Genomic DNA, 25,605 nt, shown 5'->3' on the forward strand with positions numbered 1-25,605 from the left:
AGTGCCCTGGCATCAGCAACCTCAAATTCCTGGGCTCCAGCGATCCTGCTGCCTCAGCCTCCCGAGTAGCTGGGACTACAGGCAGGCGCCACCATGCCCGGCTAATTTTTTCTCTCTCTATATTAGATGGCCAATTAATTTCTTTCTATTTATAGTAGAGACGGGGTCTCGCTCTTGCTCAGGCTGGTTTCAAACTCATGACCTTAAGCAATCCTCCCGCCTTGGCCTCCCAGAGTGCTAGGATTACAGGCGTGAGCCACCGCGCACGGCCTCAGGCTGTAGTCTTTTCCCACTTGAACAGTACCTTTTCCACTGAACAGTAACCAGGGCTTGTTGGAGAAATGACAGATCCCAGGTCTGGGGGAGGAAATGTATGTGAGAAGCTTGGGACAGAATACTGGGATTGTGTGGGAACTCAGGAACTTAGCTGAAGAGGCTCCCATTGGCCAAAGATGAGACAATCAATAAAGATAACAATGAACAGAAAAAAATATAAGATCCAAACTCATAATGATACTTAAAAACAAAACTCATTGGCTACCTTTACAGAATGGTAAGGAACCAGGTCATTATTTTGAAAACTAATAAAATAAAGGGAACCAAGTATTTATCTCTTGCTTTTTCTATATAAATTGTACTCCATGATAATCACATAGTTGATGAGGGGAAGTTTCTCTTTTTAGAAGTATTTCAGCTAATAACTTGAAGAATGACAATTAAACTCTATTTTTCAATCCCCAATGAATTCATGAATCTAGGTCCTATCAGTGGCTGCTAACATGACAAAAAAAGACAACCAGACATTAGTGCCTCCTGAATGGAAGGGCACATCATATCTGTGAAGTATTCTTGCCAGAAAATTCCAATCTAAATGTGATCAAGCTTTTAGATCAATGCTATCCAATAGAAACATAATGTAAGCCACCTATGTAATGGCACATCCCAAACTAATCACATTTCAAGTGTTCAATAGCTGTGTGTGGCTACCATATTAAACACTAACTTATAGAATATATGCAGAGGGATATGATATCACAAGGAAGCAATCGGCAAGACCAAGACTGTGGGAACTCTTTAGGAACTATTTTGTCAAGAAATAAATTGCAAGGGAAAAAGAGAAAGAGTGACAGAGTATAAAAGTACATAATAGGGAGCAGGAAGGAGACCTGGAGATTACCAGAAATTTAACACACATCAACCAACAACATATTGACTGTATTTAGATTCTGACTTGAACAAAGTGTAGAACATTTCCGAGATAGGGAAATTTGAACAATGACTGGGTATTTATGATATTAAGGAGTTATTCATTTCTTTAAATGTGATAATGTTCCTATGGTTAAATTTTTTTTTTAAGCCAGTCAAATTTAGCAGTGGGGGGTTGAATACCAACTTTAGTGACACTAAGTGGTTAAAAATTTTAAAACCTGTTTAAAGCTACATACTGAAATATTTATGAAGTAATTTGATGTCTGGGATTTGTTTCAAAAGAATCCAGGGTGAGTGGTGGATGTACAGATGAAACAAGATTGGCCATGAGTTGATAATGATTTGAAGCTGGATGATGAGTATATGGAAAAAAATTATACTATTCTCTTTATGTTTGAATATTCAAACATAACTGAAATTCAAACATTTGAAATTTTCCATAGTTTAAGTTTGAAAAAAAAAAAGACTGGGGTAAGATTATAATGACATTGCTCATATTCTTGAAAGTTCAATTCATTAAAGGCACTATTGAGTCTGTCTTTCTAACCCTGTAAAGAACCAGTGTAGTGCCACTACCACTATACACAGGCAATAAACCAGGAAAAAATTACAAAATAAAAACCAACCAAACAATAAAAATAATACTTATTTTATTAAAACCTTGCAGAGGCCTAATGAGAGGAAAGAGGGAAAGGTTTTTTCTCCACCAGTGGTTAAATGCTACCCTCTCCTTGGGCTCTGCTGCAGTTTTCCTCAGTCCCTCCCTCACACTCCCTGTTCCCATCAATGAAGATGTCTCAGTAGCAAGGCTGTCCAGATACCAGGACACCAAACATACATCATACAATTCATCTTTTTATTTTTCCTCTTCCTGCATTTCATCAGAGAGCAAATAGTAGAGATTCCTAACAAAAGGCACACAGGGCTGTGTGGTTATGTAAGGCTAATCATATCAGATTCTAAGATTTATAAACTCAGATATACAGGCTGGAGACATGTGGCCCTCATTCCTTGTAAACTCTACAAAGTATAATATATAAATTAAACAATGCAAATTAACAGAAAAGGGACAAAGATATTAGCATCTTGCCCCAAGAGCTTCAAACTACAGTACACAATATCGTTTCCAAAGTTGATGTATCGTTTCCAAAGTTGATGTTTCCTTTCCTGCTTACCAGAACTGGATTTTGCAGACAAAGTTTGGTGTTTGAGATTCACCTTCCTGTAGCAAATGCCTGTTAAATAAATTTGAATTTTGGAGCGAAAATGTGTTTCAATGTGAAAGTGTGTTAAGGGATTTGGAAGGCAACAAATTGGGGGCAAAGGCTCAAACTAAAAAATAAAAATGATTTTTATTTAATTTTTCAGAAATATAAATAGCAAAATAATTGGCAAAAACCAAACCAAGCAGAAAACAAAAAAATGACATGTTATATGATTGATCACCTCCAAGCACAACAGCATTTATTAATGAATATAAAAAATAAATGTTATTACTTTTATTTGCTTCTTTCCCAGCTTTGATTACATGGATACTTTTCGAAACTTGAGTTCCTAAGAAAATTCCACAGCTATACTGGCTCCTACAATGTGACTGAGTGATGTTAAGGTCCCACTCCCATATGGAAATAAATTTCCATCCTTGGGGATTCTGAACAACTAGATCCCTAGGAACTTAAAAAACAGGGGCTTCCATTAGGATCCTTCTAACATGGCGAAAATACAGCCTTTGTCCATTAAAACACAATCCAATTTAGGTACAGGTACTCTTTAGATTTTCTGAGTTCACATGAATACTAAGACTAGGCCACCATCTGTTCTGGGAACCCAGCCTGCAGTCACTGCCATCTTCCTAACTAGCAACCTTCCAAGCTGCACCAAAACTGAGATTAACAAAATTGAAGATAAAGCATTTTTGAGCTTTCCTCCTGGAAGTTAGAGGGCTCTTTGGGTAGGAATGGTAAGGAGGTTTTGCATGCAGCTTGCTTTCACTATTTCACTTACTCCCTACTGATAGAAGGGCTGCTAAATCAAATCAGTGCACATCTGTATTGAGTATCTGAGTGAATTGCGTGTACTTACCCATCACCACACAAAGAAGTTAGAGTAAATTAACAAATCATTCTGGACCAAGCCCCTTAAAACAGAGGCAAATTTGGTGAACCAAGGTCACTTCTGGTGGTTATAACCTCAGTTCACCTAAGTCCTTTCCTGAAGAAATATATTAATCTCCTGATTCAAGAGGCACCTCTGGCTAGCACAGAGCACAGAAAGAAAGCATAACTTCAGGACAGGGCAATGCCACATGGAGCTTAGAAGTTGTGGTTTAGAGTACAGCACAAGATAGCAGCATCGCTAATATTTAGAGCTGGAAAGAACGTTGGCTGGACCACACTCCTGGAGCATCTTTACTAATGGAGCTTAATAGCAGTTGCCCAGATGTCGTTGCTGGGGAGCGGGGGAAGCACCCATCCTTGGGGAACGAAGTTGCCTTTGGGATGATCAGATGGCACCAGGTACTGATCCCAATCATGCCTTAATAAGAACATTGTAGAACAACTGTTTATTTCTGTTTTATTTCAAGCAAGATGTTTAGCAACTAAGTATTCTATTTCTAGTATTTAGTTTTCAAACGACTGATGTACTAATTTGTTATAGAACCTGATTACTAGAAATTATGCAAAAGTTATATTTCTTTTATGCACAAAGGGAAAAACTCTGAAGAACTGATAACTTACGGATAACTAAATAATTATACAGTCGACCCTCATTATTTGCAGACACTGTATTTGCAAATTTACCTACTCACTAAAACTTATTTGTAACCCCCAAGTCATCACTTGTGGTGCTTTCACAGTCACTTGCAAATGTGCAAAGTGGTGAAAAATGTGAGTCATCAAAATGCACCTTCCCAGCTGAGGAAGACAACACTCACTCTGCCTTCTCGTTTTCAGTTCATACTGTAAACTAGTGCCCTTTTCTCAGTCTATTTAATGCCACGTTTTTCACATTTCTGTGATTTTCAGATGATTTCACTGTTTAAAATAGCCCCAAGTGTAGTGTTCCTAAGTGCAAGAAGGCTGTGATGTGCCTTGTGTAGAAAATATGTCGGACAAGCTTCATACAGGCATGCCGTAACTATGAGTTGAGTTCAATGTTAATGAATCAACAACATATATTAAATAAGGTGTCTTTAAACAGAAACACACCTTGATCAGTTGATAAAAACATTGTGACCAGGGGCTCACAGGAATCTACTTAAGCCTATATTTTCTTTAGGAGTGGTGGTTCAGTATTCTGCAATACAGTGTTTTCCGGGACATTATAGAACACAGCTGCCATGAATGAGAATCGACTGTACTTATGTTTAAAGCTAAAACTTATATATTAGCCCAAAATAAGCTTTTCCCAGAACATTAACTTGGTATGCTAAACAGCATTCTTGCATGAGAATCACAAATTGCTGGGTTTGGAAGGGACCTCATAGATCACTTAGTTTGGTGATTTACAAACCATACTTTAAAGACCCCTAGGCCCCAAGTGGATGTTTGGGGGAGTCAAGAAACAACGAAGTGCTTACAGGAAACAGCAGATTTGAACTGCCTGGGGAACCCATTCATTCAATTTGTTATACATTTTGATTTCTCAAAAGATAGCATTCAGGAAGAGTCCTGCTGCTAATGTTTGAAGGCCACATTGTAGTCCACCATCTTTACTTTACAGGTGAGGAAAGTGAGACCCAGAGAATTGAAAACTACCCAGCTCATTAGTAACTGCAGATTCAGATGAGGCTCCTGTTCCCAGGTTACTGGGCTTTGACCTATAATAGCTCAGAAGTCAGTATGGGTCATAAGCAGTTTCCATAGGCAAGTACGTAGGGGAGGGTTTCTTTTCCTGGGCCTGTTTAGCACCATTAGAGAATTAGGAAAAGGAAGCCAATGTTTTAAATCAATGTTAACAGCTATAACATGAGATAATACAAAAGGGCAAGTCACAGCCTGAGTTTCAGTTTCTTCACCTGTTAATATAGGGACATCTATTTCTCAAGGATTAATGAGGACCAAACAAGATGTAGGTAGCATTCTTGAAACTTGGAAATATTATAAACTCATAAAGAACTTTAGACCTCAACAATACAAGCACTTCATCAAGCACTTCTTGCTACCTAAGGGAAAGGCAACACCGACAGCCAGCCCCTCTGACCTGATCTGGATGAGTGCTGGCAGGGAGTGCTCGGCTTGGAGGTAATACTGTCGGAAAGGCTGCAAGAGGTGAGCAAGTGGGAACTCGTCTGAAAGAGAAAAGGCACAGTACCACATCATCCTACTTGATACTAGAGTAGATTTCTCAAGGCAAGGGGATTGAGCCTATGATTATGACAATGTGATCAAATGCTTTTCGTCTGTAGCCACGGGTTCCACGTTTAGAGTTTCAAATCTGAAGGTGTCATTTTTTGCCTACCACCTCTTAGCTTAAGTTGAGATCACCCATAATAACCACTGTCAATCTAGTATTTTCCTTTTTTCCACTGGTTACAGAGAGACTTACCTGGATCCCCAAATAACTTGGACTCAATTTCACGTTTCTGAAGCAAAAATTTCTCTTTTTCTTTTCTCTGTTTCTTTTCTAATTCTCTTTTCCTCTCTTCCTCTTGTTCTCCTTCCAACATAACCCTAAGGGCTCTCTCTTCAGCTTCATACAGTTCAGAACGTTTTTTAATGAGTTTTCTCAGGCGCTGAAGATGATGCTCAAAAGTCTCATCTGCGGAGGCTGGAGGACAGACCCCTGCATAAAAAGAGCCAAATGGCATTTTAGATACAACTTGTTATCCTCAAATCCATGTTCTAATGAGCAGACTCAAAGTCCTACCCATGCTATAAATTTGCCTAGAATTTGGAATCTACCCCATCTTTAAGGCTCAATTTGATTCTTTTGAATTTCCAATTACTGACCCTACCTGCCTCTAAGTGCTGCCTCTGGATCACACCACTTAACTTTTGGCTTTGTTTCTTTCTTACAGATTGATTCTCCACTTGGGACAGTGAACTCTGTAAAGAGAGGAACTTGTCTTAACTTCATTGTTTGGGAAATTCCCTAATTATAAACTCCCAGACCTAACTAATAAACAATTCTCCCTCTGAGTCTGAATTTTGAGAAGCCACGCTTGGATGGTGAAGAAGAAGATACGCATAATCACAATGGCCTTACAGTCTGTTGCTGACAGCAGGGCAAACTAAACTGTTTTAATTTGCCTACTTTTAGCACTGAAAGCCCCATGTCCCAGGAAACCTCCCAGTCCCAGGAAAACCGAGACTGTTGTCACCCTGAGTAGGTGAGGTCAGCTGCCAACATGGCTAAAGCTACAACTGGAAAATTTGATTATAGACTGCTTATTAGATGATATCAAAGAATGACTGCTTTTTTTTTTGGTGTGATAATGGCATCATAGTTGATTGTGGGTACTTAGGTGTTCTACTTTTTTTTTTTAACTTATTTTTAATCTTTTCTTCTTTATTTTTTTTTTTCCTGGTTACATCACTTGGGTTAAGTAGGTGTTCTACTTTTGTGTGAAATTTTTCATATAGTTTCATAGGGGAAAAAAATCTAAATTTAATGAATACTTGAGTGGATTACAGTTGTGCACTCACTACCATAATGGCTCTGCAATATAAAAGCTGCCGAAGCTGCTGGGTGATTCAATGCAGAGGATTGTGAGTGTGATCTATCCTGTTAGTCCTTGGAGGTTGACTGATTTCTTTATTTAGAGATGGGGTCTCACTCTTGTCTCTCAGGCTGGAGTGCAGTGGCCCAGTCATAGCTCAGTGCAGTCTCGAACTCCTGGGTCCAAGTGATCCCTAGCAGTTGGGACTACAGGCTTGTACTGCCATGCCCGGCTACTTTTTACATTTTTTTTTTTTTTAGAGATGAGATCAGGCTGGTCAGGAACTCCTGGCCTCAAGGAATCCTCTCACCTCGGCCTCCCAAAATGCTGAGTCCTTGAAGATTTTAAAGGAAAATGTATTTATTACCCAAGCACTTTAACAATACCAGATACAAGGAAAAAGAAAAATGCTAATCCCGCTACCATAATCAACCATTTTTGGCTGGGCACAGTGGCTCACACCTATAATCCTAGCACTCTGGAAGCCCGAGGCAGGAAGATTATGTGAGCTCAGGAGCTCAAGTCCAGCCTGAGCAGGAGTGATACCCCGTCTTCACCAAAAAAAAAAAAAAAAATTATTTTCCCATGTTCTCTTCTTATCCATATTAGCAACTTCATACAGTTCACCATAATATGTATGTAATTTCCACATCCCCACATTGATTCTGTATTCCTTTCCTGTCTTTATAACTATTTCATCAAATCAATGTATCATAATATACTTAACAAGCTTTAAGTATCTACTGCTGGACACTTGTTATTCCAAGTGTCCCATTATTATATAATGCTACAATGAATACTCTTGAGCATGTTATTTTTTTCCTTCCTATGGATTATTTCAATAAGAAAAATTCTCAAGAGTGAAAATGTTCATGGAAACTTTAAAGACCATCAAAAAGTGGCACTAAACTGCCTCCTAAAAGAGCTATACATTTACACAGTTACCTAACACTTGACAGAGAAGATAATTAATATTTCTTCGATGAATAAATGATTTTCAACGGGGTTTTAACAATTTATGCTGCCACCTGTGAAGCATAATATTGCCAGCTCTGAGCACTCAACTTTCAATTTTGGCTGAAAATTGTATAAAATAATGGTTCCTCAAGTTTAGTAGTTCTATCACTTGTGAAGTTTTAATTTGGAGGTAGGATTCTTTTCTCCATCCACTACAGATAAGTGGTTGTGGAACTCTCCTATCTTCACCTTCAATGCTAATATTTTTCTAGATCATTGTCTCATAACTGCTTTGCTTGAACAGGTTTCCAGTCACTCATTCTCAACTATGGAAACTATACAACTCAAATTCATCTTCTACTAAGTAGTCAGGCTAATATTTTCCAAGTATACAAAATTTTTATACGCTGACAAATGTAAGCCACCACTGTTGCTTTGTAATAAATTCATGGTTTTGTTTCCTTTCTTTACCTTTACAGATAATAAATATTTTAGGCTTTGTAAGCCATTCAGTCTCTGTTGTAACTACTAAAAACTGCTGGTACAGCAAAAATACACAGACACTCCATCAGCCCTTGAGTGCCTGCAGACCCTATGAGGAGATGTGGCTTGCTCCCATTTCAGGCTGCTGGGCCACCCACCCATCTCTCTCTCAACCCCTCATTGATCACTCCCTGGTCAACTTCGCACACTCCCTTGGAAATGGCACTCCTTGTCCAGTCTTCCTCTTGACCCCACATACTGGTACCATCTAGGTTCCCTTCATGAATATCATTCATTCCTTTAGTCCTGCAGCTCCTACACACTAATGCCTTCGCCTCTTTTCCCCTTCAGCCACACATACCTTGAGGCCTCATCCAGTCTTCAGACCTCGGCACGTTCAGAAAAAACTTTCCACCTCTATAAAGTCTTAAACTCAATTATTCTCTTCTCTGACTACAACTTTCTCCCCTTCAGTACATTTTTTTTGACAGAGTCTTGCTCTGTTGCCTGGACTAGAGTGCCGTGGCGTGAACCTAGTTCACAGCAACCTCAAACTCCTGGACTCAAGTGATCCTCCTGCCTCAGCCTCCCAAGTAGCTGGGACTACAGGCATGCACCACCATGCCCGGTTAATTTTTTCCTATATATATTTTTTAGTTAGCCAATTAATTTCTTTCTATTTTTAGTAGAGACGGGGTCTTGCTCAGGCTGGTTTTGAACTCTGGACCTTGAGCGATCCGCCTGCCTTGGCCTCCCAGAGTGCTAGGATTACAGGCGTGAGCCACCACGCCTGGCCTCCCCTCCAGTACTTTTATCAATAGTTCCTTCTCCCCAGAGACCTGTTTGTTAGCTTCACCAAAATTTCCAGACCTGCTATATCAATTTTATCCTTCTTCCACGCCTTCTTACCAAAACTTGTGGTCATCCCATAAATCAAAATCCCGATAGCATTATGTTCTGTACTCACCCCCCAGCAGCAGGGTGCCCCCGGAAGAATGCATTTGATTGTGTGGCCTGGTGCCAATATAAGGTGTCAGCTAGCCCTACGGCACCTCCCTGCAACCATCTTCCATGGTTTTCAGGATGGCTCTCATCCATTCTTCACAGCAGTTATTTCAAACCTTCACTGCTCTCCTTAAGCCCTACTTCTCTCCTAACTCTCAGCAAACCATCTAACTTGTTTTCCAGAGAAAACAGAGCAGCAGGCAGAAAATCCCTCAACCTTCTGCCCCCGACTGCACTCACCTGCATCACTACCCATCCTTGCCTCCTTCATTTTCATGCCTGTGGAGGATGGGTCCTTCTCCACCTCAATCCCTCCACCGGGGATCTGAATCTCCAACCTTGGGCGGGACCTTGAGCCATCAACTATCCCTTCTGCTTCTGACCCTTCCCCTTCTACTTGTTCCTTCCCTTGGCATTTGAACACGCTCAAGTTTTCCCCACAACCCTAAGACACATAATACCTCTCACCATAGCCACCCACTGCCAGATATTGATCTTGCTCACTCCTTTTCATCACAGGTATTAGCCACTCTGAAGACTGGCATGCAGAAGCCAATCACTTAGGTAGTGAATGAGCCTGGGTGAATGCACAATGGTCACATTCCAGCAAAACTTTATTAAGGGTCTAAAAGAATCACAATTTTCATTTATATTATAAACCAGACAGGGAAAATGATTTGCTAGAGTGGCATTTGCTAATTTGTGTACTCTCAAATATCTCTGGTGGATGCCAGGGCCTATAATCTACAACATGAGGCAGCAGCACGTGGTCCAAACCAGATGCAAGTGAGAAGGAAAAGACGTCACCTTAACTCAGATCAGGGAAAAATGAAGGATACTGCAACTGTGTTTGTTTTTGAGGGATAATGAGATCTTAAAATGGCGAAGATGGGACTGAGCCCACAAGAGCAAAGGTCCAGACAGCCAAATGGAAAGCACAACTGGGTAACTTCTAGAAAACCAGCTTGGCTGGAACAAACTTGTGAAGAGATTTGGACTACCTGGCTATGGTATCTGGTGCTTCCTCCAGAGGCAAGAGACCAGTGAAGTCTACTGAGTATAGAAGTGACATGCAGGGAAGCTGGGGACATCTACACAGTCTGTGAGGCACTCCCTGCTCTGTCCAACTATTCATATCTCTTCAAATTGCAATAATTCAGGTTTGAAATGTATATGAGGGAGCAGGCCAAGTTTTCAAAACTTTCTGGCGCATCAAGGAAGGGTAGGAAAGCTTTTGGCCTGGCACATGGGCAAAGCTGACCAACCACAGCAAGCACAATCAGACAAGCATGAACAGGAATGCCTAGGGAGGAATGATGAGTCAAAGGGAAGGTAGTGCAGTGGGTTCCCACAACTGCCTCTTTTTCCAACCTTAGTTACCAAAGACTAAACATCTGAGGCTTTCTGCTTCAAAACTCCTGAGGCGGCCGGGCACGGTGGCTCATGCCTGTAATCTTAGCTCTCTGGGAGGCTTCGGCGGGTGGATCGCTCGAGGTCAGGAGTTCGAAACCAGCCTGAGCAAGAGCGAGACCCCATCTCTACTATAAATAGAAAGAAATTAATTAGCCAACTAATATATATAGAAAAAATTAGCCAGGCATGTGGCTCATGCCTGTAATCCCAGCTACTCGGGAGGCTGAGGCAGGAGGATTGCTTGAGCCCAGGAGTCTGAGGTTGCTGTGAGCTAGGCTGATGCCACGACACTCACTGTAGCCTGGGCAACAAAGTGAGACTCTGTCTCAAAAAAAAAAAAAAAAAGAAGGGGAAGAAATGCAAACACACAGTTACCTTTCCTTGCTGCAGCCTCTTTCCTCAGTTTCCTTAGCTTCTCCAAAGCCCGAAGAATGTCTACCATTCTTTTGGTGTCTGCTTGTTTTTTCCTCACTTCAGATAATACACCATCAGCAGCAGCTTTGAGTTCCTGCTCCTGGAGGAAAAAAAAACCCCACAAGACCCAGTATTAACAACAACCTCACAGTAGAGAACAGCTGCCCGGTGGTTAGATTTCAAAAGATCAGGGTTACAAGACATGCTACTGCATCCACATCCCAATTTCCTAGGCATTACATGACTCCCCTCAAGCCAAGGAATTATCCCCTCATCTTAAGGAGAGCCTCTCCTCTCTGCAGCTTCCAAATGAGCACTGGTTTTTGCTTGTTCAAAGTGTGGTCCAGGGAGTATCTGTGTCCCACTTGCCTTATTAAGTTAGGACTCTTCTGTTAAAAACACAGACTCCCAAGGAAGATAAGGAATCGGGTTGGAAAGGCCAAGAACTCTACAAAAGTCTTAGTGACAATCTGTGCATAGTTTGTACTCTCCTGCTTTACAGTCCCAAGGATCTCTTCCACATGACTTTCCAAACATTTGAACATCACTATCCTACTGGTCTCAAGATGGTTCACATGTAGACTCAATAACTCAGTTCCTCAAGCCACTCCTCATGGGACTCCATCGGCAATATCCTCACCATGAGTGGTAGAGAGGACCCTCTTGTCTAAAATTCTCTCTTCCATCAGTCAAATAAGTGCCTGTAATTCCAACATTACAGCCAATACCAACCTCTTTCCCTGTGTGCTTGGAGTATTCCCTCTGCCTGGAACTGCACCTGTTGCCTTCACCGGGCTCTGATATTATTATAGCATCCAGAAAGCTTTCCCCCAGTGGATTAGATATCCCTTCTTTGGGCTCCTACAGCACCTACAGTTGAAATCCTAACACACACGATGCTATACTGACATGATCTGTCATAGGGTTCTAAGCCCCTTAAGAACAAGACTATGTCTATCTCCACCATCCAGCACTAGGCCTGGCACAAAATGGGCCCTCATTAAATGCCTGCTGAATTGACCCAAACTCCTTCAGGTTAAAGTGTTGCCTCTCCAGGCAGTCTTCTTTAATGTAGTGATATTCCTGACTGTGCAACCAGAAAGCTTGCCACTGACATGCTTCACAGCAAAGTTATTTCACAGTGGCAGATAGTAGGAGACATTAGCTGATTGTAGAGGGAGGAGGTAAGAGAACCCCAGAGGCACTCAAAGTTAACAATGCCTTAAACAACTATTCAAACAATTTCCAGTTTCATCCTGGCCCTACATAAGAGCTTGAGATCAAAAGGATTTAGAATCAAACTGGGCTCAAATATGGAATGAAACTGCCACAAACTGGTTGTATGATGGTTGGCAAGTTAATCTCGCTATCCCTCAGTGTCCTAATCTGTAAAATTTGGATAATACCTCCTACTTCTCTCTGTTGTCATAAAGATTCAAGATCTGATATACATAAGGACTTTAGCATAGCTCCTAGTTTATACATAGTAGTGCTCAAAAACACACTCAGCTGTTTACAAGTTTTAAACCTCATAGCCCCAGGTTCTGCAGATGGAGGGGTGGCTTGAGGCCAGCAGTTTGAGACCAGCCTGGGCAACATAGGGAGACTTCATCTCTACAAAAAATTTAAAAGTTAGTTGGGCATGGTAGCAAGTGCCTGTAGTCCCAGCTACTCGGGAGGCTGATGTGGTAGGATTGCTGGACCCAGGAGTTCCAGGCTGCAGCTATGATTGCACCACTATACCCCAGCCGGGGCAGCAAAGTGAGACTCTGTCGCTTAAAAAAAAAATTGCCTTATCAGCCAATTAGGGTATTTACTCCTTGAAATAGGGCCCCCAAGCTCTCTACATTTTGTATTCTCAAAATCACCTAGGGCAGTACAAGAAACAAGGACCCAGACAGTCTTGAATGTTAGTAAGTGGACAGAAGTTGGCACAGGATAGAGGAGACCTGCCATTCCTGCAATGCCACCGTGTAATCCTATACTTTGTGTTTACGGAACTTTACAGCACACCTGGAGCTTTTGTTTTGCGTATAATACATCATCAACACGCAATTAACATAGAGGTATGAGATGGAAATACTATCTATCATTTTATTTTACCGATAAGGAAATAGAGGCTCAGCCCTGGAAAATGACAGCTTAAAGTCTCACGCCGCTTCACGTTCCAACCATCACCATCCCTAACCCCATGAGCGCCTGCTGCTCTCACCCGCTTCTTCTCCTCCACCTCCTGCACACACTTGACCCTCCAGCGGTCAATCTCCTGCTCGCGTTCTGCTGCCCGCGCGGCCTCCTCCTCTCGCTCGGCCTCCCGCTCCCGGGCCCTCTCGCGAAGCCTCAGCCGGCGGCGCCGGACCCTCTCCAGCCTCCGCCGCGCCTCGCCCACATAGGCGGCCTGGGTCAGCGGCTGCAGCCGCTCGGCCAGTTCGGCGCGCAGCGGCGCGACCTGGGCATGTAGCAGGGCCCAGGCGGCCCCGTCAGCCTCGGCCTCGCGCAGGGCCTGGCTCAGGCTGCGCAGCCGCCGCACCAGGCGCAGAACCCCGCGCAACCGCGCGCGCACTTCGCCTAGGCTGGGCCCGGCGTGCGTGCGCTGCGGCACCCGGCAGGCCCGTCGCGGGGTCCCGAACACCGCCTCCAGCCACTGCCGGTCGCGCAGGCGCTGGAGGACCGCGTCCCCGAGCACGTCAGGCGGCGGCGGCGGAGCCTCAGGCCAGCGCGGGCTCCACGGCGGCCCCGGGCCGGGAGGCGGCGGCCGCGGGCGCTCGCCGGCGTCGGTCCCCGGGAAGGGCCGGCACTGGGGCTGCGGCGGAGGCAGTGGCGGCGGCGGCACCTGGTAAAAGGCCCCGCCACCGCCGCCAGAAGCTTCCCCGGGGGCCCGGGGCTGCAGAGCCAGCGGAGGCTGGAGGAAGGGGGCGGAGGCCCCCGGAAAAGGGCCGGGCCGCTGGGGCAGAGGCGGCGGGAAAGCCGGGGAGGGAAGAGGCGGTGGCGGACAGCCGAAAGGAGCGGGAGGCGGCGGCTGCGGAGGCGGCGGGCCTGGGCGGCCCGGGGCGAAGAAGGGCGGCAGGGACATCTTCCCGGCGGAGATGCTCTTGAGAAGTGACAGAAATCTGAGTGGTTCTTCAGGAGAGTCTTCCGGGCGGAAGTGACGTATTATACGCGCGACGCGAGTACGCACGCCCCGCCAGAAAGCCCGGTGCACGACTGGGCGTTCGTTCAACCTTCAATCCTTCATTATAAGCCCTGTTTTTTACTCGGCGTTCCAAGTGTGGAGCTACTCGCCCCGCATACGGCGAGACTAAGAGATATAGGTTTTCCCCTCGTGGAACTATCTGTCTAGTAAAGAAAACACATTAATCGAGTAATTGTGCAAACGTGGATGTGCAATGGTGAATACTTGATACACTCAAAGAGGTTGGGGAAGGTTGTCGTAAAAGATTTGAGACTTCAGCTGAGATCTAAAGGATGAATATGATTTAAATAGAAGAAAGGGACCGGGCGCGGTGGCTCACGCCTGTAATCCTAGCACTCTAGGAGGCCGAGGCGGGCAGATCGCTCAAGGTCAGGAGTTCGAAAGCAGCCTGAGCAAGAGCGAGACCCCGTCTCTACTATAAATAGAAATAAATTAATTGGCCAACTAAAAATTTATAGAAAAGATTAGCCGGGTATGGTGGCGTATGCCTGTAGTTCCAGCTACTAGGGAGGCTGAGGCAGGATTGCTTGAGCCCAGGAGTTTGAGGTTGCTGTGAGTTGGGCTGATGCCACGTCACTCTAGCTCAGCCAACAGAGTGAGACTCTTTGTCTCAAACAAACAAACAAACATCTTTATGAGTTTCCCCATTGAAGATCCCACAGGATCCCACTTTTCCTTGGACTTGTGAAAATACTTACCCATTCACTTCTCCCACTTCCACTGCTACCACCTTAGCCCAATTCATTCTCTTTTCCTTGTTCTCCTAGTCTGTTCTCTCACCCTGCAACTGAAGTGGCCTTTAAAACTTAAGTCAGTTCCACAGACCCACTCAATTAAAAAGAACTTAAGTCAGATGTCATTTCTCTGTGCAAAACCTTCCAACAGCTTCTCATCTAAAAGTTACAGCCTGGAGGGGAACTAGAAACTGTAAGGCCAACTTTTAGTTTTGCTGTGAACAAGCTGGTCAACCAGTGGAAAGGATGTGGGTTCAAGGAAGTTGTGTTTTGTTTGTATGCAGATGAGAACTGATCTGAAAAAAGAGAAAACTGATGAGATAGGAAATAGGCATTTGTTGGATAATGTTGAGTAGACCTATAGTCATGTTTCCTTCCAGTCATTTTCCTCAGAGCCTGCCCTTCCCAACAATCCAAAATGCACATCTAATCATGGCCAACTCCCCTGCTTAAACTCCTTTTAATAATGCCCCACTACTTTCTGCAAAAAATTATAATTTAACGTGGCATAGAAGGCATTCTATTATTTGTTTAAAAATGTATGGAACACCAAATATATGAAGCACTATGGTAGGTGCTGGTAATAGAGTTAAGAGAGGCTTGGTCTTCACCCTAATGGAACTTACGGTGCTGAAAAGATAAGTAACTAAGCTTGGGAGATTTGGTATAAGACAGGAAATACTAGGCAGTGTTTAGATGCTGCTGGGAATGATTCAGAAGGAAGGAGACAGACAACGTAGTGGAGATATCAATAAAAGAATTAAAGGCCTTGAGAAATGAGAGGGGATGATGGGACCCAGAACATATGTGGAGTGATTGAGTTTTGGTTAAGAGGAATCCTTCAGTTTTAACTAGAAAGGTTGCGTGACAAAGTGGGTAGATTTATAGACAGATTATTAAATGGTCATCTCAGAGTATTAGCAGGGAAGTCATAGTTGTTACCTATTTTCAACTCCTAAGGCTCCCTATTTGTTGTTTTATACCTCTGAGATTTTAATTCTCATTATTCTTTTCTGCCATTTCCTACATGTTCTTATAGACCCATCTTCTGTACCACCACACTTGGTACCTCACCTCCACTATTAAAATGCACTGAAATTTGTGTTTATTTCTCCTACAAGAGTAGTTTCTTTTCTTTGTTTTTTGAGAGAGAACCTCACTCTGTTGCCCAGGCTAGAGTGTCGTGGCATCAGCCTAGCTCACAGCAACGTCAAACTCCTGGGTTCAAGCAATTCTCCTGCTTCAGCCTCCCGAGCAGCTGAGACTACAGGCATGCACCACCATGCCCACCTAATTTTTTCTAAATATATTTTTAGTTGCTCAATTAATTTCTATTTTTAGTAGAGATGGGGTCTCGCTCTTGCTCAGGCTGGTTTTGAACTCCTGATCTTGAGTGATCCTCCCGCCTCGGCCTCCCAGGGTGCTAGGATTACAGGTGTGAGCCCCTGGGCCTGGCCAAGAGTAGTTTCTTGAAAATCTTGACCAGTATCCCTAGTGTCATGTTCTGTGAGGGACACTAAAGTAAGGATTTTCAATAAAAACCTTAATTAAATCTTGTGGCTCTACAACTAGAAGAATTTATTAGAGGCATATGAAGTGCCACGGATTAACCAATCCCTAGAATAAAGCAGCTCATATGACAGCAGTGCCTAAAAATGGCACTGCTTTGGCAGCGCTTGGCGTCAATGCAGAGTGCTCCTGCACTGTTGCAGTATGGACACACCACCACGTTGGCTTTCATTTAGACCTTTTGTTTTATTCAAATGCCAAAACATAAGTTCCAAGATACAAATTGTAGTTAGACTCAGTTGTGTTTGATTTAAAAACATCAATTATGCTTTGTTAACAACTTCCAAAACCAAATGTAAGTTGTTGTTGACGAAAATGTCTCCCAGCCCATTTTTGGAGGATTACCCTCGACATGTTTAGAAGCTACTCTGGTCTCCACTCTACAAAAAGGAAAATGATGCTATAAGAGAAAGATAATGAACAGTTCTAATATGAAAGAACCATTATTAGGGAGACTAAGAAGGATACCTATTTCTGTGCCATATTATAGCGACTAGCCTTAAATACTCTGTAATACAAAGTGCATTTCTGGTCCTACCCCAGCCATAAATAGGTATCTTACATCCCTTTTATTACATTATAGAAGGCTCAACTTTTCATCAACAGGATTTAGAATTTGCTAATAGCTTAAGGTTCTTTTCCTAAACAAAAGTAGGTAAGGAAAACTCTATAAACAAAACAAAACACACAAAAATAACCCTCTGATTTGTAACAATTATAAATGAGAATGAATTGAATAATATAGAAACTTGTACCATTACAGAAGGAAAGAAAAAAACTGAAAAGGTACCCAAACCCAAATATTTTAATGATTATGGAATCAAATGATACAATTTTCAAGTACCAAATTTCCCTCTTACTTTTTAGTTTTGTTATATAATGAAGGTTAGTAACATATGTTAGTGTGACATATTCACTTTGGCAGATAGCAAAACACAGATTTTCTTTAATGTTCTATGAAGCCAAAGAATTAGACAAATGTTCGGCATAAAAAAACAAAAAAACTAGCTCAGTACTTTAGTAAACAATATCAGGATATTTAGTTCGGCACATAGCTATTGCTATGACTGATACTGCATGCTATTTATAGAATTAGATGTATAATCTTTTTCTGAAGATTTAAGCCAGACTTCAATTCCATCTACTCACTCATGGTACCAAAATGATCAAAGATGGCAAATAAATCAGACAAACCAGTAAGAGAATGGCCTTTTTTATAGTGCCAATTGGGAAGTTAGTGTCATGCATTAGCAAATAAGACTAAGAATACAGCTAAACAAATCATCAAAATATGGTTCTTGAGGGTATTTTTTCATGAAATTTTTAACAATTGGAAAACTACCTGGTCCAATTTTTCAGATGAATAAAATTCATCTGATATTTTCTGGTATTTTCATTCTGGTATTTTCAGGAAACAAATGTAAGTAGAAAAAGGTAACACTAAAGAATGGGATCTCAACATTTAATTTTAAAGAATTTATTTTCCCATTTGTAGAGTAACATTATTGTAAAATCCACAGTTATTGCACTACCTGCATTGCTTAAAAGAATTCCTAAGAATTTTGTTAAAGCATATTTTTTAAAAACGGAACCAAAATAATGTACATTTATCTCTAAACATTGTATCATTAAAGTCCACATAATGTCCTCTGTATAAATCAATGTGATGTTACAATAATATACATGATCTGATTCTTATCCTAAAGGCTTCTCTGACCATGTATGATAGCCAAGATAGATCCAATGCCTTTAATATCAGACTGTAGAGACAGTTATGATCCTAAACAAAAGAAGGAAAAGCTTTATATACAGGACAGGAATCTGACGGTTTAGCTGTTTGCAGCATCTGCCTGACGAGGCCATCCTTCTTCTTCGACACCCGAGTCATATTCCTCTTCGGAGGATTCTTTTGTTGGAGCCCTATAATGAAAAGCCATGTTTATTTGTTTTTTAAATAAAAATTGGAGGTCAACATGATTTCTAGACTTTGAATTGTAAATTAATCCTCTAGCTAATAAAGCCACAAAAATAGAAAATATTCAGGGCATTTTAAATATTGTTTGCATAGTGGTGAAATATGGGAAACAGATTACACAACCATGAGTTGCAAATAAATTTCCAACATTTTTCCTAACAAATTTATTACTGAATTAAATGGACAAGTCCTCAATTATTAAGGGTTAAAAAATCTTTTCTCCAACAAATAAAGTAGAATCTGTTATTTCAACTCAAATACTTTAATTTAACATATGTATGTGGTAAAGAAGCTGACTACTTCTGACTGAATCTGATCCGACTCAAATTAGTCAAAATTATGATTTAGACCATCACAATTCCTTTTAAAGTCACACATCGTCATTAAACAACAGAAATAAAAGATTACATCTTTCTGAATAACTGAGGCTGTTCAAAACCAATCAACTGCCTCCAAAGTTATCTTGAAGATAAACAAACATAAAACATATTTACCATCACAATTAGGAAAGGAGTAAAAAAAGAAAAAAAGATAGTAAATAATTTAATTAAAAATAAATAAATAAAAAAATAAAACATATACCTTGTGACTGAGTTCAACAGAAACCTAACTTGTGTGTAGGTAACATTAACATTAAGCCCTATGTATAATAAATACTTATTGAATAAATCAGGGTTAGTAAACTACTAGATTCTGCAAGCCAAATCTAGTCCATTGCCTCTTTTTGTAAATAAAGATTTATTGGAACACAAACATACTCATTTATTTACATATTGTCTATGGCTGCTTTTGTGCCATGAGGGCAGTGTTGAGTATCTGCAATACAGACTTTATGGACCTAATGTATTTATCTAGCCCTTTATGAGCAAGTTTGCTGACCCTTGGAATAGATAAAGCAGTGAAAGATGTGTTGAATTTATCAACTGATACCATAGTTCTGGAAGAAAAAATTATGATAAAGGGTTTTTTGGACTCGTGAAAGACAAAGTCTTTTAGACTTTTAGAGAATTAGTAGCAAAAATTCACTTTAATCTCATTTGTATTGCTTTTATGTCTCTTTTGATACTTTTTTTTAGGAGAAAAAAGTAGAGGCTGATTTTGAAGATCAATTTTCAAAAAGACACAAAAATAGTATTATTTTACAAATTCAAATTAGATTTTCTACAGAAAACTTAAGATTATTGCTTCCCTTACAAACATAAGAATTTTTATGTAATTTTTAAATGACAGACCAATAACCCACAGCAAAAAGGAGTTGATCCTGAATTTTAGATCTGTTCTGCCTTGAAAATATACTTTACCGAACATATCCTGGTTCCTTTTTTCCTTCTACTACTTCTTTGTCTACCTCCACACAAACAATATCAGAATTAGGGACTTCAAACATTGGTTCTAGTAACAGCTTTTCCTAAAGAGATAAAAAGTAATGATTTACATGGAAAACAGGTGACAAACAAAACTTTATAAATCACTAATTGAATCCACTCACTCAAGAAGTATTATTTCTCTCTATATTATACACTAGAACTGAGTGCTGAGAGCAATGTAAAAGCTTTTTTTTTTTTTTTTTTTTTTAAGAGATGAGGTCTTGCTGTATCACCCAGGCAGGTATCGAACTCCTGGGCTCAAGTGATCTTCTTGCCTCAGCCTCCCAACTAGTTGGAACTATAGACCCAAACCACTGCACCCGGCTCATATTCTTAATATTAAAACAGCTTCTACTAAATTGAGAGAAGTCGGCATGGCTATCGCACAGACACCACAGTGGGGAGAAGTGTCAGGCTGGTCCCAAAGGAAAGGGAAGGGTTCTGGAAAAGTGACTAGCTATCCATAATTAGCATAGCTAACATTTCTACTGCTTTTTACAGCTCACAAAGAGCTTGTTCACTTGATCCTCACAACAGGCGTGGCGAGGTGGACTGTGGCTCGGCAGACGTTTGGACCCTGTTTCACAGATAAAGAAACTAGGCCCAGAAAAGTTGTGGTTCATTCAAGGTCACACAGCTAGAAGGGAAAAGAGGCTTAGCCAGGGTCAAACCAGTTATTTGGATTAAGAATTCTGGATTAGAGAAAAGTGGGAAACAGAGGGGGGAGGGAGAGCAACTATAACCAGGAGAGGTTCTGCTTAAGGTGGTCTCAAAATAAGAATTGTTTTGCTACAGTGAAAAGTAAGGATAGCCTAAAACAGGAAGTGCAACGCATTCTGGAGAAGGGTAAAACTGTAATACCAACTTCTGCACTTTTACAGATACTGTGTTTCAGATAGTCCTGGCCAACTTGGGTGAGTGGCATTTCTGGGTTCCAGCCACTCTCCTCTTCCCTAGTCTTGAAGAGGGGCAGAGAACATTAAGTGGGAGGTTGCAATCCTTCTGCCTCCGCCTCCCGAGTAGCTGGGACTACAGGCATGTGCCGCCATGTTCAGCTAATTTTTTCTATATATTTTTAGTTGTCCAGCTAATGTCTATTTTTAGTAGAGATGGGGATCCCACTTTTGCTCAGGCTGGCCTTGAACTCCTGACCTCGAGCAATCTGCCCACCTAGGCCTCCCAGAGTGCTAGGATTACAGGCATGAGCCTCCATGCCCAGCCAAATAATCTAGTTTTTGTAGAATAATGCCAACTTACCATTATGGACCTAAGGCCTCGTGCACCTGTTTTTCGTTCTAGTGCCAATCTGGCTATAGCTTTCAAAGCATCCTCAGTAACATTCAGTTCACACTACAAATACATAAAAAACAAGTTAGAATTTAGATAATCCTTTATAATATTTTTGTAATATTACCATATAGCATTTGATCTATTAACTATTACTACCTATCACCATTGTTGGTCTTCTTAGAATCACAGAATTTTAAAACTAAAAGAAACCAGTACCCTGAAATCATAATTAAGCAAATAAGTTCCAGAGGATTAATTAAACTGATTCAATGATATTCAGAAACACAAGCAGGGTCAGAATCTCTATGTCTTGACTGATCCTATCTCCTTTCAGACTAAAGTATCACTTAGACTTTATCCCTTTCCTCCTAGAAAATCTTTATTGGGTCCCTATAACTAACTACATTTTAAAGAGTGTTACTAACTCTTTCATCCTATACAAGGTAAAACTTCAGACAAGTCTCTTTAAATTATCACAGATTAATAGTAGAGTTCAAATATTGAGATATTTTAAAAAAACAAAACACAAAATACTTGAACAACAGATTTTGTAAGATCTTGGTATTAAATATTAAAATAGCTTTGCTTAATAATTTCGACTTCCAGAAAATAAGTGAAGCAACTATTTCTTATCGTGTTTTAGAACTCTACCTTTAAAAAGCACTTGTTTCTATATCAATTAACCTATGACAGTATCAGTACTGTAAGTCACCAGTTTGTTCTTAAGCTTGAAGAGGTATTCTAGATTAACATGGACTTTTTTCAACATTTACTGGATCTGTATCTTCACATATCACGACTGAATGATAATTTAGACACCTTTGCCCTCAAGCAACTTACAGTCTATTGGGTGGTGACACATTGGTAAACTTAGCATTTATAGTCCAGTGTATGCACATGGTGCTAATGGAGCACCAAAGTAGGATCATCTAAATAAGACTAAAGGACCACTGAAAGATTTTAAGCAGGGGAGTAAAAGAATGAGCCTTGTGTTTATTCGTTCAACAAATACTTATTGAGAACTTAATATCTATTTGCTGGGAACTGTGCTCGATAATTTTTAAGTGATCCATTCTGGAAGTAAAGAGAAGATAATATTTTGGTGGTGGAGGTCAGACACAGACTAGAGATAGGCAGACCAATTAGGAAGCAAATACATGGGTCAAGGTGAAGAATGATAAAGGGGCTTGACTTGTGGCAGTGACAATGGAAAGGAGGAAACTGATATTTAGAGACACTAAGTTCATAAAACCCAAACCATATGCTATCTGATTGATTGTGTGGACTACAGTGACCTCCAGGTGTCTGGCTACAGAGATATAGATATGAGAGTTAATAAAACTACCTAGACAAAAGTATATATAGTATGTTACAACAAAAGCATTTAGAATTTCGAGGCTGAAAGGACAATCCTGTGTGTCTGGCTTAAAGGGGCTGGGGTAGAGTGATGGCATCATTTCTCTATACTTGGGCTTTATGCTACAATGATGACTTTAATGCAAAAGAAATAAAGCCAAATCCTAAATTCTAATGTAACATAATGTGCCTTCCTTGATTCCAAGGTCCATATTTAGTGTGGAATAGGCTGGTATTCTACATAAGCAGGATTCCTTTTTAATTTGTTAGGCTAATTTATGTAGGATTTCAATAGCAAGAAAATCATCATTAACTAGGTATGAAAAATAAAAATCTAACCTTATCCATGCTAAATAAGGCCTGGTACTGAGGAATAACAGCATTACGTGGCTCAGTCAGTATTTGTACAAGTGTTTTCTCATCTAGGCTATGCAAAGGAACTACCACAGGCAACCGTCCCACAAACTCAGGAATCATGCCAAATTCAATGAGATCTCTGGCTTCCACGTGACGTAATAACCGATCTTTTTCTTCAATGTCTTGGTGAGTATTTGATTCTCCACTTCGATTAGCAAGGTCTGCAGCAGCTGCAGCCCTTCTGCCTTTTCCCAGATTAGAAGGTGTTCCAAATCCAAGATACTGCCAAAGAAATGATGCATATTATAAATAGTAGAATGAAGTTTCATTGCCTCAGGTACTTTACATGCATAATTCACATTATCTTTGCCACAACTCTATAAAGGTTCTATTATCAATCACATTTTACAAAGCAAAAAAACAGGCTTAGAGACATGAAATACCTTGACCAAGGTCTTCGTGTTCAAAGTGGCAAAGCCAGAATTTGAACTCAGGTCTGCCAGCCTTCAGAACTGAGAACCTAACAACTATGTAATAACCAACCCTAAAAGAATGAATTCTGGAGGCCGAGGCTGGCGGATCGTTTGAGCTCAGGAGTTTGAAACCAGCCTGAGCAAGAGCGAGACCCCGTCTCTACTATAAATAGAAAGAAATTAATTGGCCAACTAATATATATAGAAAAAATTAGCTGGGCATGGTGGCGCATGCCTGCAGTCCCAGCTACTCGGGAGGCTGAGGCAGAAGGATTGCTTGAGCCCAGGAGTTTGAGGTTGCTGTGAGTCAGGCTGACGCCACGGCACTCACTCTAGCCTCTGGGCAACAAAGTGAGACTCTGTCTCAAAAAAAAAAAACAAAAAACAATGAATGAATGAATTCTAATAAAATTAGATAAGAACTATAAAAGAAGTCCCCAGAATAATGAGGTAGCAGGGTTTATATAAAATTTCTACAAGTGTGGCTTCTAAAAGGTGTAAAAAATATAAAAATGGAGATAGTAATTTTTTTATAACCAAAGTTAATTTTGTAATATTGTAAACTAGACTAGTACCTATGGAACAAGCAACCTTATGAGAAAATTATCCACAAGTGTCTTACATAAATGCTAAACATTCTACTAAAATTATGATTTTACGCTGCATGCATCAGCCTATGAGTTAGATAATTTACATTTTGTAAGGAACACATAAGGATGACATCAAAAATACTAACTTTTCTGAACAAGGGTGGAGACATAAAGGTTTAGATCTTGCTTCAGTCAACATAAACTGTACTCCAGGCCACTGTCAGAAAGTTTAATTTTATATGTCATACAGCTTTTGTCAAAAGAACAGAAGTAAGTGATATGTGAGAATATAGCCTAAGCTAAAAATCTGTTTGCAATGGACTAAATATTTATGTCCCCCAAAATTCATATGTCCTAACCCCCAAGGTGATGGTATTAGGAGGTGGGGCCTTTGGGCAGTCATTAGGTCATAAAAGTAGAGTCCTCATAAATGGGATTAATACCCTTATAAAGAGACCCCAGAAAAATCCCTTCTTGTTCTGCCACATGAGGTTACAGTGAGAAAATGGCTTTCTATGAAGAAGCAGGTCCTCATCAGATAGAGAATCTGCTGGTACCCTGATATTGGACTTCCTAGTCCCCAGTACTATGAGAAATAAATTTCTGTTGTTTGTGAGGTACCCAGTCTATGGTATTTTGTTACCACAGCCTGAAGATACTATTCTTCTAGCCATGTAGAGAATGCATCAGAAAGCAAAATATCCTTCATTCAATAATTTAAACATTATATCTGAGCGTATATAATATACATAACATGCTTACTTGATATAAATATGTATTTATATATAAATAAACATTTATTAAGCATTATTATAAAATGCTGGGGAAACAAGCCTGAAGACAGCCCTTATGCCAAAGGGGCTTATTTAGAGGGAGAACACATGAGGGCATTAAAATATCATGGGTACAATAACAGATGACTGAACGGGGCACTGTGGCATTGGAAAGGAAAAAATTTCATGTATTGGGGAGAGAAGCAACCAAGAAAGCCTTTATAGAGGAACATTATTCACTTAATAGTCTGAGTTTTAAAAGATGAACCGGTATTTTGCCTACTGGATTGAGATAGAGGAGAGCATTAGCAAAGGCAAGAAGAATATGTTTAGGACTGTAAGCAGTTTTATAAGGCTAAAATTTAGGTATATTATTTTATATTACTTAATATTATACCTTTTACTTTCAACGAGGGTTGATAAAAACAATAGCCACATGGATTTTTTTTTTTTTTTTTTGAGATAGAGTCTCACTTTGTTGCCCAGGCTACAGTGAGTGCCATGGCGTCAGCCTAGCTCACAGCAACCTCAAATTCCTGGGCTCAAACAATCCTTCTGCCTCAGCCTCCCAAACAGCTGGGACTACAGGCATGTGCCACCATGCCTGGCTAATTTTTTCTATATATATTAGTTGGCCAATTAATTTCTTTTTATTTATAGTAGGGATGGGGTCTCACTCTTGCTCAGGCTGGTTTCAAACTCCTGACCTCGAGCAATCTGCCCACCTGGGCCTCCCAGAGTGCTAAGATTACAGGCGTGAGCCACTGCTCCCGGCCCACATGGAT

The 25,605-nt window shown here is 40.7% G+C and overlaps 2 protein-coding genes across 3 annotated transcripts in view; both read right to left on the reverse strand.

The window, feature by feature from the left end:
- Positions 1-2,541: 2,541 nt before the first annotated feature.
- On the reverse strand, positions 2,542-14,271 carry PDCD7 (programmed cell death 7). Its single transcript, XM_012758745.3, has 5 exons — positions 13,356-14,271; positions 11,105-11,243; positions 5,758-5,994; positions 5,413-5,500; positions 2,542-3,744 (listed from the first exon to the last, which is right to left on the reverse strand). Exons 1-5 carry the CDS (start codon positions 14,214-14,216, stop codon positions 3,621-3,623), a joined length of 1,449 nt encoding a protein of 482 aa, XP_012614199.1. The 5' UTR covers positions 14,217-14,271; the 3' UTR covers positions 2,542-3,620.
- A 2,534-nt stretch (positions 14,272-16,805) lies between these two features.
- CLPX (caseinolytic mitochondrial matrix peptidase chaperone subunit X) overlaps positions 16,806-25,605 on the reverse strand; it is a 41,486-nt gene continuing 32,686 nt past the window's right edge. For both annotated transcript variants that reach the window (XM_076004483.1, XM_076004482.1), the window contains 4 exons: positions 22,967-23,266; positions 21,239-21,331; positions 19,916-20,022; positions 16,806-18,559 (listed from right to left, as the gene is read on the reverse strand). In XM_076004483.1, the coding sequence (XP_075860598.1) occupies positions 18,469-18,559; positions 19,916-20,022; positions 21,239-21,331; positions 22,967-23,266 (591 nt within the window). In that variant the 3' untranslated portion in view covers positions 16,806-18,468. The remainder of the gene's footprint in view (positions 18,560-19,915; positions 20,023-21,238; positions 21,332-22,966; positions 23,267-25,605) is intronic.

This window comes from Microcebus murinus, chromosome 6 (genome assembly GCF_040939455.1).
Source record: "Microcebus murinus isolate Inina chromosome 6, M.murinus_Inina_mat1.0, whole genome shotgun sequence".
NCBI lineage: Eukaryota > Metazoa > Chordata > Mammalia > Primates > Cheirogaleidae > Microcebus > Microcebus murinus.